The sequence below is a fragment of the Hemitrygon akajei genome, chromosome 3 (genome assembly GCF_048418815.1).
Source record: "Hemitrygon akajei chromosome 3, sHemAka1.3, whole genome shotgun sequence".
In the NCBI taxonomy this organism is placed as follows: Eukaryota; Metazoa; Chordata; class Chondrichthyes; order Myliobatiformes; family Dasyatidae; genus Hemitrygon; species Hemitrygon akajei.
Window position 1 is genome coordinate 140400081 of NC_133126.1, and position 17048 is coordinate 140417128.

The 17048-nt window shown below is 38.5% G+C and overlaps 1 protein-coding gene across 1 annotated transcript in view; it reads right to left on the bottom strand.

Moving 5' to 3' along the window:
- Window positions 1–4510: 4510 nt before the first annotated feature.
- Window positions 4511–17048, bottom strand: part of epha4l (eph receptor A4, like) — a 127516-nt gene continuing 114978 nt past the window's right edge. The window contains exons 15-18 of the mRNA XM_073040934.1: window positions 13922–14118; window positions 11721–11876; window positions 8045–8885; window positions 4511–5501 (exon numbers count right to left, since the gene is read on the bottom strand). Coding sequence (XP_072897035.1) covers window positions 8771–8885; window positions 11721–11876; window positions 13922–14118 — 468 coding nt within the window. The 3' untranslated portion in view covers window positions 4511–5501; window positions 8045–8770. The remainder of the gene's footprint in view (window positions 5502–8044; window positions 8886–11720; window positions 11877–13921; window positions 14119–17048) is intronic.

Genomic DNA, 17048 nt, shown 5'->3' on the forward strand with positions numbered 1-17048 from the left:
GTGTAACAGTGGCCCAGTGCATTGTTTCCTGTGGTACTACAAGTGATTTGTTGATGGTAATTATTTAGTGACGTTCTCAAGCTGGCCTGATTAAAATCTGTTAAAATGATGGTGAAGACATCAGGGTGTGCTTGCACTGATGCTGTTTCATGCATGTTGATCACAGTGCTCAGATCACCTAGAGCCTGTTTGATATTGGTCTGAGGTGGGATGTACACTGCTACCAAAGAGATCACTGAAATCTCCTGTGGCAGGCAAAATGGACAAAACTTATTTGCGAGATATTCCAGGTCTGGTGAGCCGAACTGGGACGTCACTGGTACATTTGTGCATCAAGAGGAGTTGATCATAAGATCATGATCATGAGTAGATCAAGTCTTTGGGTATGACAGAAGCCCATTACAGTTTTCTGCTGTAGGCATTGCCTGTCTGTCCCACCTCCTGCAAGAACATTTGAAGAGTTAATCGTTGTGTTGCAAAATACTTTTCTGGCTAAACAGTGAAAAGTGTGGAAGGTTGAGATATGTATTTGTGTGATTTGTAGCACTAATTGTGTGATTGTTAGGATTAAGATTATTGCTCTTTAAGTGATAGGTATTTAGCTGGTACTTGATACATGATTTTTGTTTTGCTGCTTCAACTGGTTTTGATCATTCATAAATTCCTTCAAACACTGTGACCAAGTCCTCTGAATTACTGTTGACACTGACCTCCTGACCAATGCTTCCTTCTTTTGCCTCATCCTCGATGGGTTTCCTGTGTCCTTGTACCAATCTCCAGGTGTTCACATCCTTCACCCTGATGTCATTGCTGAGAGTGTAGCCTGCTTTCAGGTCGATTTTACATTCTTCTCCACAATCCTCCCCCAATTGCAGCTGGATTTGGTAATCAATCCTGTGAGAAGTGCAGGTGTGGCATGAGTTCATTCTTACTACTTTCAGCTGGGGATCTGGATTCCTAACATCGCTTGTGGTTAACGTGTGTAAATCAAGAAAGCGTCACCAATAGCAGCTGATTGCAGAAAAATCAAGTCAGACAGCATGTTGTGCCATTTTTAATGAATGAAATCAGGAGCTTAAATCTCTGCTAATATTTATTTTGAAGTTTCTGCATCTTCTCTAAACTAGTGCATTCAGACACTGAAATGAAACATTTTTTGTTCCATAATAAAATTTGATTTAATGAGGAACATTCAGTCTTTTAAACAGTTAAAAATAGAACAGATTTATAATTAAGTCATCTAATGCTTTCTGTAGTGTTCACTTTAGTGAGCTTGTACATTATCCATAATATTATTAATATGTACAATATTTTAGAACAGTTCTAACAAAACAGGCATGATTTAAATTAATCTAAATTTTAAGTGGTAACTTTTTTGGGTGTGAATGATGTTAATCTTGAACTGACATAAGAAACTGTACATTTATTTGAATAAACGTTAAGTATTATTAAATCTATGTTTGTTCTCTCCTTTTCAAGTGATTGCATTTGTTTTTTTTAAATCAACCAATAAAAATGAGAGGAAACAACATCTGTGTTGGTGGCATAGTGATGCCACTGCCTTACATCTCCAGCAACCAGGCCTGACCTAGAAATGAGAGTAAAGGAGGTTAGCGTAAATGCGTCCGAGACAATAATTAGACCAATTATAACACATGAATACTCAGTTATAGAAATGACACTGAAGCCTTGGAGAACAGAAGCACATTTGCAAATATTGCAGATTCACCAGGATGATGCTAGTAATACCAGCCTGCTATGAAAAGCAAGCTCAGAGGAAAATTAATGGAGGCTTTCAAAATTATGAAGGGTTTTGACAGTGATTAAGGAAAAGCCATTTCCTCTCATTGGGGAGCCAGTGACAAGAGGTCATCAATTTACAATTCTCATTGAGTAGAAAGAGAAGTTAGAAGAAACTTCTTCATTCAGAACACTGTGGGAATAAATGTATAGTGCCACAACTTGAATAAGCTGTTCTATCTCTTAAGAGAAAAAAAACAAACATTTAATTTGAATAAGTTTTGTAAGCTGCCTGCAAAATATCGTCGAGTTTCACTAGCACCATCTTGGATCAAGGTTTCATTCCCAGATGAGCTCAATGCCGTTTATCCTCTCTTTGCCTGTCAAAACATCTTCACAAACTCAGACAATCCCTGATGACCCTGTGATTTCAGTTTCTGAGGCCAGTGTGAGACCTTCAGGAGGGAGAACCCATGGAAAACATCTGGCCCAGATGGGGTATTTGGCCAAGTACTGAAGACCTGTGCTGAACAACTGGCTGGAGTGTTCACTGATATCTTTAACCTCTCTCTTTGGCAGACTACAATACACACCTGCCTCAAGCAGGCTTCAGTTATAGTGGTGCCTAAAAAGAGTGTGGTAACCTGCCTCAATGACTATCGTCCAGTAGCACTTACATCCACTGTGACAAAGTGTTTTGAGAGATTGGCGATGAAACATATCAATCCCTGCCTGAGACTCAACTTGTATCCATTCCAATTGTCCGCAGAAGCTGCCATTTCACCAGCTCTTCACTCTACCCTGGAATATCTGGACAGTAAAGATGCAAACATCAGGAGTCTCTTCATTGACTATAGGTTGCCATTCAATACTATCATCCCCTCAAATCTCCAAGAGACAGGCCTCATTACCTTCTTGTGCAACTGGATTGTTGATTTCCTCACTTGCAAACACCTGCAATTTGGATTGGCAGCAACATCTCCACAATCACTGGGTGTACCGTAAGGTTGTGTGCTTGGCCCCCTACTCTACCTACTTTGTACTTATGACTGTGAGGTTGTGCACAGCTCCAATGCCATATTTGAGTTTGCTGATGACATCACTGTCATTGGCCAAATCAAAGATGATGATGAATCAGCATACCGTATAGGAGGGAGATTGAAAATTTGACTGAGTGGTGTCACAACAACCTCTCACTTAATGCCAGCAAAGGCAGTTGATTATTGACTCCAGGAGGAGGAATTTGGAGGTCCATGAGCCAGTCCTCAGCGGGGGAGCAGAGATGAACAAGGTCAGCAATTTAAGTTCCTTGTTTTCATGTCAGAGGATCTGTCCTGCGCCCAGCACATGAATGCCATTACAAAAAAAAGCACTGCAGCACATTTACTTCCTTGTAAGTTTGAAAACGTTTGTCACCTAAAACTTTGACAAACTTCTATAGATGTGCGGTGGAGAGAGCATAGTGACTGGTTGCAACACGGTTTGGTATGGAAACACCAAAGCCCCTGAACAGAAAAGCCTTCAAAAAGTAGTGGATACAGCCCAGCCCTTCATGGGTAAGGCACTCTCCACTGTTGAGCACATCTATGTGGAGTGCTGTCGCAGGAAAGCAGCATCTAACACCAGAGATCCTCACAATCCAGGCCATGTTCTCTTCTCACTGCTGACATCAGGGAGGTACAGGAGCCACCAGGTTCAGGAACAGTTATTACCCCTCAACCATCAAGCTGTTGAACCAGAGGGGATAATTTCACTCAACTTCACTCACCTCAACACTAAACTATGACCTGTGGACTCATTTTAAAAGACTCTTCATCTCATGTTCTTGATATTTATTGCTTATTTACTTATTATTGGTTGTATATGACAACACATATGTACTTTGATAATAAATATATTTTGAATTTTGATTTGAAGTGATATTTGGCTTAATGGAATGTCTACTTGTTTCATTAAAATACCAGCAGCTACAGTAAATTATGAGATTTTCAGTATTTTATGTTGTAGGTTTTAATGGCTCATTTGCTCTCATTTTATGTTTCTCTTTGCATTGTTCATCGATTAAGAAACAAGGCAGAAAGTTAGAAATAACTTTCAGTCCTTCTAATCAGATCTAGCGAATGAGATGTAGTCAGTGGAAATCACAATTCCTCTGTGATTGGCTCCTCTGTGTTACATCAGCCAAAGGATGTGGAGGCAATAATATTTTTAATTCACTTCTGCTTTACTTGTTTAACTTTCTTATAGTCAAATGAAACTATTCAGAAGCCTTTGAAACAGGAAGCTGTTAGGTCATAAATGTGGTCCGTGGAAGAACCCAGGATATACTGCCAGCTTCTTGTCACTCACTCAGTCACCGATTCTTATTCTAATCATGTGAGTTCCGACAGACACCTCAGGTAGCAGACTGCATCTGTTGTGATCAGACCAATGCGATTCCAATTTCAATTTGAATTAGCTTTTAATCATTGAAAATGATTGCTGTATGTGTATCTGACTATTCTCTAATAATCTCTGCTAATATACATGTTCCTCATTGTCTATCTAACTAATCCATCAATTGTTTTTTCTATAATCACTTTCTTGAGTTCAGCTAATCTCTTGTACTGATGTGTCCTCTCTCTCATTTTAATGAACAACATCCAGGCCTTTCTCTTCCATTTGTGGCCCAGGTTAGAATAAGCACTCATATTGCAAGGGTTCAAAGAACAGAATATTGAATAATTAATTGAACAATAACTGAGTATTAATCATTCTCCCAAACAAAGACTGTGCTATAACTACTTTATTTTGTATGCACTTTCTGTGCAGTTTTTGTAACTATTATTTTACAATGTACAAACTAGGTACAAAAGATTCTCAAGACCATAAATAAATGACATAAGTTACATGTACCTAAAATTCAAATAAAAAAAATACAAAATAAAACAACAAAAAAATCTATGCCTAACTCATCAAAGGTATAAAGTAAAGTATTGGACTGTTAGAAGAATTCCAGTTTGAACTAAATTAAAATATGCTGTACACTTTTATTCAGAAGACCACACACAGTCTTGTATTTATCCAATCAGGTCCAAGCAGGAATACAAAAAATAGATCTATGTCATTTGTTTAAAATTAGCATTTAAGAGAATACGGCTTAAGACAGAAGAATGTGAAATGTAAATGAAAATATCAGTTACAGTTTACGATAACTTTGAAAGAATTATGTCATAATTGTCACACACTATAACAAAAATGTGCACCAAGCTGTTAAAATTTCTACCAAAATGTTCTGAAAGAAAAATGACCAGGTGTTGAATGAGAAATTTTTGACATGATCAAATGTATACCAAACAACAGTGGCACGATTTGAAAAAACTACTTCAATAAAACACACGTGTACAGCTCAGTGAGAGGTCTGGGGATCTGGTCCTATATAACAAATTCCATACATTTTTAATAGCTAATAATAGTATTTTGAACAGGTTGTCACATTAGGCGTAGCAGTGACATGCAGAAGTCCACAATGTTTAGTTATCTTACACACTACATTCCACTTGTGATTTTCCAGAACAGATGCTGAACTTTGTACACTTGAGAGTTTTCTTTTTTTTTGCTTTGAATTTGGGCTTGTCTGAAGCTGGTGTTTTTGAAGCTGAGTTCCTTCTTTGGATCTGATCTTCGTGGGAATAGCTACTGTGGGATTTTCCATGTTCATTGTTGTTCCTAGTTCCGAGTTCCCAGTGCTTACATGAGGTTATTAGGCAGTTCATTCAGTTCTAAAGCAAAGCAAGGGATAATTAATGCATTTTTTGCATAATGCAGTAATGATGATTATACATTATATTTAAAGATTAAATCAATTTTGTTTAGCTAATCGTTGTTTCAAATCAATCTTTATAGAATATTGTTCATAAGAAACAATTTTATCAGCTACATTTAATCCCCAGTTTGTCATCAATCAATGTCACTACATTTAATCACAATGGGTTCATACCATGTGATGTACTTTTCCATTAAAAAATCTTAGCACTATTGTAATCAACTTTTAAAGGGAACTTATTTTACATAGTAACTCCTAGTTGTAGCCGCTAATACACCAGGTTTATGTATTTTGTTAAGGGCCCTGGTGGTGAAATAAGTCATCTCATTTGTTAAACATGATGTAGTCTATTTAGATCAGATGCATTAAGACTTTGAGAATGCTTACTATCCAGCCTGGCATGGACAAATACATGGAGGATATAACTAGAGTCCTGGAACTTGAGGTAGGTTTCCCTCCTTCCTGGAAAAGATCTCCGTCCAATAAGCCTTGATTTAATTGGGGTTTGAGGATTGGCTGCGCCATGTGGAATTACAAATATTTAACCTAATAGTACCTCTATTAAACTTCCTGTGATAACTTGCTTTTAATTGAAATTCAACTCTTGCAACCAATTAAGTATGAATTATTCTGTTGTAAATAAGCCAAAATACTTGCTCCAATATTTTTGTCCTTAAACATAAGTAGTTGGCTTCAACAAAATCAGACAAACTAAGCCAAATAAATGGGGGGGGATGTAATTTACTTCAGCCCAAGGAGGCAATTAACTTATGCTTGCTTTAGTTGGAAAGCAGAAAATCCACCTATCTCTGATCATCATTTATTTGAAAAACACCCTCCTCCAGTGCCACCCCAAATTCTTATCGACCAACTGAAGAGCCTGTTGCCACTCAGTTAAGGAAAGGCTTATTAGATGTGATACTAGATGCCAAAGGAATATTCCAATGGGAGAAAAGCCCAGAAAGCAGGATTTGTTTGAACTACTTTACTTATTCAATGAATATGCACCGGTTTGCCCTGGCTTGAGTATGGACTGAATGTAGACAGCCAGACAGTAATATCCATGGTCAACCCTGACCAATGGAGGGCTTCTACGTGCCAGTTGTTTTGGATGATCTAATTTCTCTATTTTTTTGGTGGAGGGAAGGAGAGAAATTTTATAAATACACAAAATTTCAAATGGAATGTCAAAATTCATTATCTAAGTTACATAAAAGAACAAAAGGGAATTGATATGATTATTGCACAAAAAATTGTGTTCCATTCTGACCCATTTAATTTGCAAAAATATAATGGACTAAGTGCTCCAATGGTTTTCATTAAATTAAGAATGACTGACTGTTTTCAGATGCTCTAGTGGTTTCTGAGAAGCTATTTACAAAGCACTTAGTTCAAGCTGGCCACCTTCACCTGCCAGCCTGGCCTGCTTTTCTTGATGAAGTTGAGCACCTCCTGCTGTAGGCAGCATATGGCTGGTGGGCCGCACATGTAATAACTTCATCAGAGGGAAGTTGGATGCGTTTCAAACTTCACACTAGATAGATAAATGGATCCAGAAAGATGTCGCAGCAATAAGCTCGCCTAGGAATTTTTATTTTATTATCTTATTTATTGAGATACAGCGTGGAATAGGTCCTTAGGACCTTAGAGCTGTGCAGCCCAACAATCCCCCAATTTAATCCTCCCTAATCATGGATAATCATCAATTAACCTACCAGCCAGTATGTCTTTGGACAATGGGAGGGAACCTGAACACCTAGAGAAAACCCACATGGTCATGGGCAGAAGGTACAAACTCCTCACAGGCAGTGGCAGGAAATGCACATAAAAAGGGTGGTGTGTTTTATTTTCGTAAGGACGTGCAACTGAAAATTCTACCCTGCATAAGACAAAAGGTGCTTTATATACAAGAATAGGTCTTGCATGATTATTAACCTCATTACTGTTCCCTCCATAGTGATTGTCACTGAGAAATGAGCAGAGGTTCTGGTTCTCATATAACTAAGGCAGAAAGATGGTAATGATAGTTGGCAATGAACAAGGGAGAGCGAGAGAATTTAAGTTGTTGGTACTAATTGGTTCCTTGAGGATCAGGCTTGAGCACTGAGGTCAACGATAAGATTAGTAAAAGTAGCAGTTGGAGCAGCTATGGAAGATACTTCTAAATGATAAACTACTTGAACTGGCTCCTAGCACATGATTTTGAGGGGTAGCACCTAATTGTACATATCCCTCAAGTCAGACCAAACACACCTAGTCTGCTCTGCAACAGCATGTATCATCAGATTGATATGTATGCGCAAATGCAATGCATGGAAAAGGCACAACGTTGAAAGGAAAGGATGGCTAATGTGATTGGATGTTACTGTGCATGTTCATGCACCTTCATGCATTACCCTGTCCTTTATGAATCCATGTAAGAATCAATGTTTAGAAATAAATTCACCAACTTTCAAAAGATTATGTTTGTGATGACTCAGTTGTCAAGGTAATTTTTACCTCATTATCTTTTGTAATTGGTTGCAATAAATTCACTCCATTGCTAATTGGTATTTCTTTAGTCAACATTTGATGGTCCTCCATTCCAAAAAGCTATTTAGACACTTCCTGATGGAAGAAAATGCCACTGTATTTTTGTTAGGCTCATTCTAAATTACATGACAGCTTAAATCACTATATTTCACAACTGTAATCCTCAGGTCTGCCTGCTCAATTCAGCAAAGTTTTGGAAGAACATAGTGGCAGTTTACAGAAATCTCCACATATGATGCAGTCATTGAAAGGGCATTGTTATTCATAATGCACTGCAAGTCAAGATTATATCTGCAGGAATGTCTTGGAGAGCTTCAAATCAGCTTTTAAAATCCTTCATTAGCAAGCCATGTGGGAAAAGTAATCTTCAATCCAGTGATTATTCAAAAACCACTGAAATGTGGTATGAGTAATGGTATTAATAGATTTGCTCCTTTGTGATTGTTCATCCAAGAGAAACAGGAATTTAAAAACAAATATACTGTACATCTAATCCAGTTTCCTCTTATCAGGGCGAAGGTCTCTGTAAGTCATACGATGGTCATGAAGTTCAGCATTCTGTCCTCAAATCAGGCAAAATCACTGACAAAATATCCGTATATCAAAGGGCAACAATGAAGTAAAAAGTGCAGTTCTTTTCCTGTTAAAGTGCATGAATGAGGTAAACTAATTTCATTGAGTTTTTCAAATGGCTCAGACAGGAACCATTCTTCCCTGCATCTGTTGCACCTGGGCCCTCATTCCCTGGACGCTGCTCAGGATCTTGTTCTGGTGCACCATTGTTGTGATTCCAATGCGGACCAGGTCACTATAGAAACAAACAGTAAATGACAAGAGTCAATGTATTGTTCTTTGAAAAGCATTTTATATATTCCTTAATATAACAGAAGGTGCATGGAGATGGCAATTTTCTACAGGTCTGCCATTTATTTTCATTTAGATTTTCAGTACAATTGTCCTCATGAAGGGATTCTACCTTTAGGCAGTTTTTGCCATTTGCAGCAAACTTACAAGGCATTTTGCTAACAAGAGAAAATCTGCAGATGCTGGAAATCCAAGCAATACACTTTTGTTTTTTAATCCCATAGTAATGAATTCCAGTCTTTTGGTCGGAAGTACTAAGTAAGTAGAAACTACAATCCATGTACTTGGATTCAACATGCTAAATGCCATTAACAACTGAAGACAGAATCTATATTCCCTTTACCTTGGAAATGTAAGCACATGGCCCACAGGCTGGGCTAAAGGGGACTGGACAATACTCCAGCCATGATAATAGTAATGTAGTGAATAAGCTATGGAGTATGAATTCCACTGTGGCAGATAGGGGATTTAAATTCAAATACTGAATTAAAGCCAGACTCAAATTGGTAACAATAAAACCACCAGATTGTCATTTAATACCAAAACATCTTTCTTTTAATCACTGCTTTTTATGGCAGGAAATCTCTGCTATTGACCATAATACGAGTCTTAACCCTTGAATGTGGTTGACATTTAACTTGCTCCAGTTCAGGAGTCATCAAGCAAGGACAATCAAAGCCTTCAATGTTGCTCCTTTCCCATGAAGGGGGTGGGGTCAGTGGCAAGGAGAAATTTGAGTCAGGGTGCTACAATTGTCTTAGTAATAGTGCTAAGTCCTGATGAAGTGTCTAGGCCTGAAACGTTGACTGTTTATTTCTTTCAGCCTGACCTGCTGAGCTCCTTCAGCATTTTGTATGTTACTCTGGATTTCCAGCAGCTGTAGAATACCGTGTTTACAATTAGCAGTAGTGCTCTGTCTTCTGAAGCCATCTGTGTACAGGTGGCCCCCGTTTTTCGAATGTTCGCTTTACGACAGCTCGCTGTTACGAAAGACCTACATTAGTACCTGTTTTCACTAACCAAAGAGAATTTTCACTTTTACGAAAAAGATGCCTGCTTGATACGTGTGTTTACCCCGAGAAAGACTACCATGACCGTGAAGCCTTGTGTGAGCAGTTGTGTGCCCATGCCTATACGTGCGTAGGCATGTATGTGCACATGCGTGTACTTGCCGATTTTTTTCTCCACATCGATTTTAGCTCAGTCTTCCCAATTTTGATAAGTGAAACTACACCGTACATACAATATCTCTACTTTATATAGGTTGTATATTTATCATATCATTTCTGCTTTTACTATATGTTAGTGTTATTTTAGGTTTTATGTGTAATTTGGTTTGATTTGGTAGGTTTTTTTTGGGTCTGGGAACGCTCAAAAATTTTTCCCATATAAATTAATGGCAATTGCTTCTTCGCTTTATGACATTTCGGCTTACAAAGAGTTTCATAGGAACGCTCTACCTTCGGATAGCGGGGGAAACCTATATTTGAACACTAATTTGAGCTGATACTTTGTGTTGTAATGGAGATGTACAACTGATAAATCATGTCTTTCAGATTTGATATTGAACAAAGCTCAACCTATCCTTCTGGGTAACAGATACCATGAAAATAACCGAAAACCATACTAGGTTTACAGTGGATGCAATCTTACTGGCTCTCCAATCGACCTTCAATCACCTGGACAATAGTAATACTTCTGTAACAGCTTCCCCAGCGCCGAGGACACCTTCAAAATGCGATGCCTCAAGATGTCGGCATCCATCACCCGGAACGTGCCCTCTTCTCATTGCTCCATCAATGAGCTACAGGAGCCTGAACACTTACACTCAATGTTTCAGGAATATCTTCCCCTCCACCATCAGATTTCTGAATGGACAATGAGCCCATGAACATTACCTCAGTAATATTTTTCCTCTCTTTTGCACCACTTACGCTCGGCCTTTAGGCTCTATAATGAGTCAACCTGTTGCCAGGGAAGTGATGACCCCCTCCTGTTAGACTGTTTGAGGTAACTTACTTTTTACTCTTTCTTACTTCTCTTCATATATTTGTATACTTGTCATCCTACTGTGACAATGTAATTTCCTTTGTGATCAATAACTATCTATCTACTTATTTAATTTATACTTTATGTATACTTATTGTAATTTATAACTATTGTTACATATTGCAATATACTCCTGCTGCAAGACAACACATTTCATGACATATGCTAGTAATATTAAACTTGATTCTGATAAGAGCCAAAGAAATCTTTTTGTTTCTTGGGCAAATATTTAACATTCAAGCTGCACCGCCTGAAGCAGACAAATTGGTCATGTATCTCACTGATGCTTGTGGAACCATGTATGTAAATTAGATGCCACATTTGCCTAGATTACAAGACTGTCAACAATTCAAAGAGTGTTTTTGGATGACTTAAATTCATTTAAGATGTTATCCAAGTCCCTGTACTTTCTGATTAAGTTTAAGCAAATTACTGTTGAGGAATACGACTTCCCTTTCTATTATCAAGTTCAACTATGAACAGTTACATAGAGATCCTCCTGTATATATTTTACTCCAGCAGAAACTCAGCAGCTTACTGTATCAGTAACGATGCCCACCCACTATGAGAGCTACTCAGAAGTAGTTAGTGTGTGACTTCCTTTACAGCCATCCATCAGGTGGTGTGGATCTTCTGTCTTCAAATATTTGGTGCAGCATTCAAAATGTATTGAAACTCTCATGGCAAATACACATTTCATTCCAATCACCATACAAGTGTTGGTACTTACTCTTGGTTCATGTGTACTACAGACTCTAGAGAGGTGTAGCCTGCTGCTGTAAAGTTATCTTTGTATCTATCCATCTTAATAACTTGAAGCCAGTCATCAACAGAATCCAAAGCAGAGAAGTCAGGTGTGCCTGGGTCTAACAAAGCAGTGGAGGGTCTATGGGGAAAGAAAATGAATATATCTTTAAAATAAATCATGATATATAATGGTTTGAGAAAGGACTTTACTACCCAATATGTCTACATTATATACTATTGGGTGGAGAAGTTGTATTAATATGTAGGATTTGTTAAATTCTGAAGTAATTTGCCAATTTATGCAGACAGCGCTGATAATGCTCTTTTATTTCCCAAAAAGCTGGCAAAGTGCTTGGTTCTGATAGCAATCATAGAATATAAAATTTATTTGGAATATTCAGTGAGCTCCATGTCACACTCACAGCCTGAGTCAAGCACCGGGGGAGCATACAGATCTCCTGCTTAACTAGCGAAGGAGTCCACCACCTTCCATGAGAGTCTACAGTTCCTCCATGAACCCTCATCATTCACCTCAACCCACAAACCAAATTAACCTCAACCTCAACAAATAACCTGAAAAAGTGCAGACAGATTCCACAGGTTTGCTTTTTATAGATGGCAGTGCTGGGAATTCCAAAAACAGTCTATAAAATTAACATCTATTTAGCTCCTCTGTTAAACATAATTCCCCTTTTTGTTACATTATGTCTTAAAACTTTAATAACAGTAATCATCAGTATTATATTCTTTGATGTACTCTTAATTACAAAGAACTGGAAGTCAGGGCTTTCAACTAATAATACTGGAAAATAAATTATAGAAATCTTATTAAACTGAGCATTACAAGTTAATTTTATAATCTGCTAGCCCAACAGGCACCTTCCTTCCCATAACCTCTTTCAGAATGGCTTAATAATGATTAATGAGGAAAGAAAGCATAAAATTTGTGTTTCCATTGATAACATTCTGCTCATTTATTGTTAAGCAGAGTGTAGGGCCTCTGAGGCAAACAGTAATTTAGCTGAATATAGTACAGCAATTGGCTTAATGTTCATCTGAATACCTCCTTCAGCCCTTTTGAATGATTAACCTGCATTGTCTGGGTACATTGTGAGCCCCTGGTCTGACACATTTAAATCAATATGAAAAAGATGTGCCAACTAATAGCCCCAAAGTAACACACATAAAAAGCTGAAAGAACTCAGCAAGTCAGGAAGCATCCGTGGAAATGAATAAACCGTCGTTGTTTTGGGCCAAGACCATTCATTGGGACTAGACAGCGAGGGGGAAGATGCCAGAATAGCCCCAAGGTAGTTATTACCAATTGAACTCATGCAAAGGTCAATCATATCTAGTAGTGATCTGTAACAGCATCAGCAAAGAACCTTGTGGTATTTCTCTCAGTGAAGTTATGGTTTGTAAAGACATCCATTATGTTGGTAATCACTGCAATCATTTCATTGCGTATAAAATAATTAAATAATACTAAAACATTTGCTATAGGACAACTGCCCCATACTAATTAAATGGTGACTCTTATTTTTAATTGTTATATTCTTTAATTAAGGACTATTTTAAAGAATTAAATATTTAATCTGACAGATTTTGAAGGACTGAAATGTATTAAGCAGGGTGTTTCAATGTCCTTCATAGTCAACGAAGTACTTAAGTATTTTTCTCTGAAAACTGGAGAGAAATTCAGTCAATCTGCACATAGTAAGTTCACATGAACAGTAATGTCATTATGAAGATGACCTGTTTTAACAACATTGCCTAAGGTGTAACAATTGAATAATTTCCCCGGCCTTTCTCCAAAGAATATCCTGGAATCCTTACATCTATTTCAGGGAGCAAACTGAATTTTCTGGGACTTAGGCCTCTGAAAAAGGACTAAATCCCACAAGCTTCAATGTCAAGAGAAGAAGGCTAAACCAAAATGAGGTTTGAGGAGCATGAGAGTGAAAACAAAGTTTGCATTCATTTTAACTTTGCGGCAGAAACAGTAAGAACTACTATCTTGGTTACCTTGATCAGAATCATCAGCTGAATATTTTAATTCATTAGATGTAGTATAATTAGAAATAAGCAATTGAAAGTGAAAATTGCCAAATTGAAATTCAACAAGTGATTTGCAGAGAAAAATCTTAAGATCTATCTTTACATGTAACACTTTATAACACTGACCTTGTATTCTCATTCACTGCTGTTCTTTTTAAGCTGCTTGGATTTCGAATCAGCTTGTCCAATATGTTGACAATCTGCACAAATTTGGGCCTGTCATTGCGTTCCTTTTGCCAGCAGTCCAGCATTAACTGATGAAGGGAGACTGGGCAATCCATGGGAGGTGGCAATCGGTAACCTTCCTCTATCGCTTTAATCACCTGCAATAGTAACAAATTATTAATGAGTGGTTCAGACGTTCTGGCCCTTCAAGTCTGCTCCAAGATTCTGGCTGACCACCTGCCTTAGCTCTGATTTCCTGCAAAATCTCCATATCTTGATATCCAGAAAGTTTATTGATCTCTGTTTTGAATGAACCCAGCGACAAAACTTTGGGTATAACGTTACAAAGCAGCACCACCTGCTGTATGAAGAAATCGCTCCCTGCCTCAATCTTAAAATACCTGTCCCTCATTCTGAGAGTGTAATCGCTGGTTCAAGACATTACAGCTAAGGAAGAATTGTTTCTATATCTAGCCTGTCGGGTCCTGTAACAATTTTGTAACTCCCAGTGAGATCTTTAATTCTTCTGAGTTCTCCAAAGAATACAGACAGGCATGTCCATTCGGTGCTTCCTCAGATGGTAAACCCTCCATCCCTTGAAACAGTCTGAGGAATATTTGTTGCTCTCCCTCTATGGCAAACAAATTCATTTGGTTTAAATCATTTTTTCTGACCTTGTACTCACATTCAAACTTGCTTCCACATAAACTGGTTCATTTCAGATGTAAAGAAGTTATCAGTGTTAAATTGTCCACTCTAGGATGTGTTTGCTCTTCTTGTACCTATTTTTCTGAAGACTATACATGTGCAAAATGAGCACCAACAGATTAGTGCGGTATCTCACCTAATCACATGTAGCCACAGACCAGGACCCTTTCCCCACCCATCGCCCACCGCCATGGTAACTAAAGGTAGCCGGATTTATGGAGGGCAATGAAGAAAGAGCAGGTTGACAGCCAAAAAGCTGAAGGAAACAATTCCAGAGGACTGATCCTTGCCGGCTTACACCAATTCACAAGCACAGCACACACCAATGGATAGCACGAAGCCTTTCCTGCTCTTGTGACTGAATCCCACACACTTACTGTTTTTGTCCATTCCGTGACTGAAATAAGAAGCATTTCCATTGAGTAATTAACCAGAGAGCATAAATCTAGCAATTTAGGAGAAAAAAAATTGTTGTAAAGCATGCTATTAGCATCTGACACACTCTACTAGTAACAGTAAAGAAAAGAAAATCCATAATACCTTTTCAAATGATAATAAATACCTAGAAGTAACAAACAATCTGCTGGAGGAACTTAACGAGCTGAGCAATATTTTATTTGAGATGCAGCACAGTAACAGGCCCTTCCGGCCCAATGCACCCATGTTGCCTAGTTACATTCATGTAACTACTAACCCATCTTTGGAACATGGGAGCACCCGAGGTAATTCATACAGTCACAAGGAGAACTTACGGACAACAGTGGGAATTGAACCTGACTTGTTGGTGCTGTAATAGTGTTACCCTAAGAACTATGCTACCTACTTTACATTGGTGGGAGATTTTAAATTGTTGAAGTTTTGGGTTGAGTACATTATTTCAACCCAAAACATTGACAACTTATTTTATTCCATAAATGCTACTTGACCTAATGAGTTCCTCTAGCCGATTGCTTGTGCCTCAGCTTTACGGCATCTGCAGTGTCTTATGTCTTGGAAGTAAATACCTGTTTGATTTAGGAAACTGTTACATTAAACATTTTGAGGCACAGGTTAAGGAAACTGGCTGAAGTGAGAAGCTACCTCAGCCACACACACACAAAATGCTGGAGGAACTCAACAGGCCAGGCAGCATCTATGATAAAGAGTAAACAGTTGACGTTGGGGGCTGAGGCCCTTCATCAGGACATTTTGTGTGTCTTGCTTGGATTTACTGCATCTACAGATTTTCTCGTCGTTGAGCTACCTCAGCCAATGGGTGCATATGGCCAGAATGGCTGTTTTTCCTTGCTGTTTAGTTGTCATGGAAAGGGTGTAGCTCCTTTAAAAAAACACATCCAAAGGAACCAAATGATCACATTTTATTGGAGTGATTTCCTATGATGCTTTGTTGAAGAGTAGCAGGGGTAGACCAGATCAGGTATCACAACAAAATGCTGATTATTTTTTTGCTTATGTTTAGCATAAGTTACCAATTTAGTAAAGGAGTTGCAGCTTAAACACAAAGACGCCAGCTAAAGCATTGTTAGAGAGTTGTTTCTCATTACATTTTCTGGACGCGCTTAAGGAAACGATTCTCATTTAGTGACCAGACTAGACCTGAGATGTGGAGAACATCCAACTGGTTGGTAGGAATATCTGTTTTAATGCCTCAATATGTTCAAGTTTTGAGGACCAACAGGTCATTAGAAAATGCTGAGTGTTACTTAAAGGTGTACAAGTCTTTTGCATGGTGAGGGCTTTTGGAACAGACCCCAGGAGTTTCTGAGACACTTCGTTAGGACTTCAGTTATATACATTTAAGATTTGTTTGAACATTCTTTGATGGTTTGCCTAAAAAAGTGTGGTCCTATGGTTTGGATCTTGTTTTAGGAGTCACCAGAGGAGTGGGAATGTTTGCTGGGGGCTAATCTTGCCAGGGGAAAGGGGAGAAAGCTCCTCGGACAGCACAGTAGCATAATGGTTAGCACAATGCTTTACAGTACAGGTGACTTGGGTTCAATTCCCACCACTGCCTGTAAGGAGCTTGTATGTTCTCCCCGTGACCGCGAGGGTTTCCTCCCACAGTCCAGAGATTGGTAGGTTAATTGGTCATTGTAAATTGTCCTGTGATTAGGCTAGGGTTAAATCGGGGGATTGCTAGGCGACGCAGCTTGAATGGCCAGAAGGGCCTATTCCGTGCTCTATTTCAATAAATAAATAAACATGAGGCATCTGCTATAGGAGAGAGGATGGAAGGACAAAGTAAATTCCTACCCCCACAAGAACAGGACTTCCATTCTTTTCAGAAAGTCCTCCACCTGCTGCTTCTGAGTCATCCTGAAACTGCTGCTTTAGACGAGACATCAGTGAGGTGTGTTTGTGGAGATGGATATGCCACTCC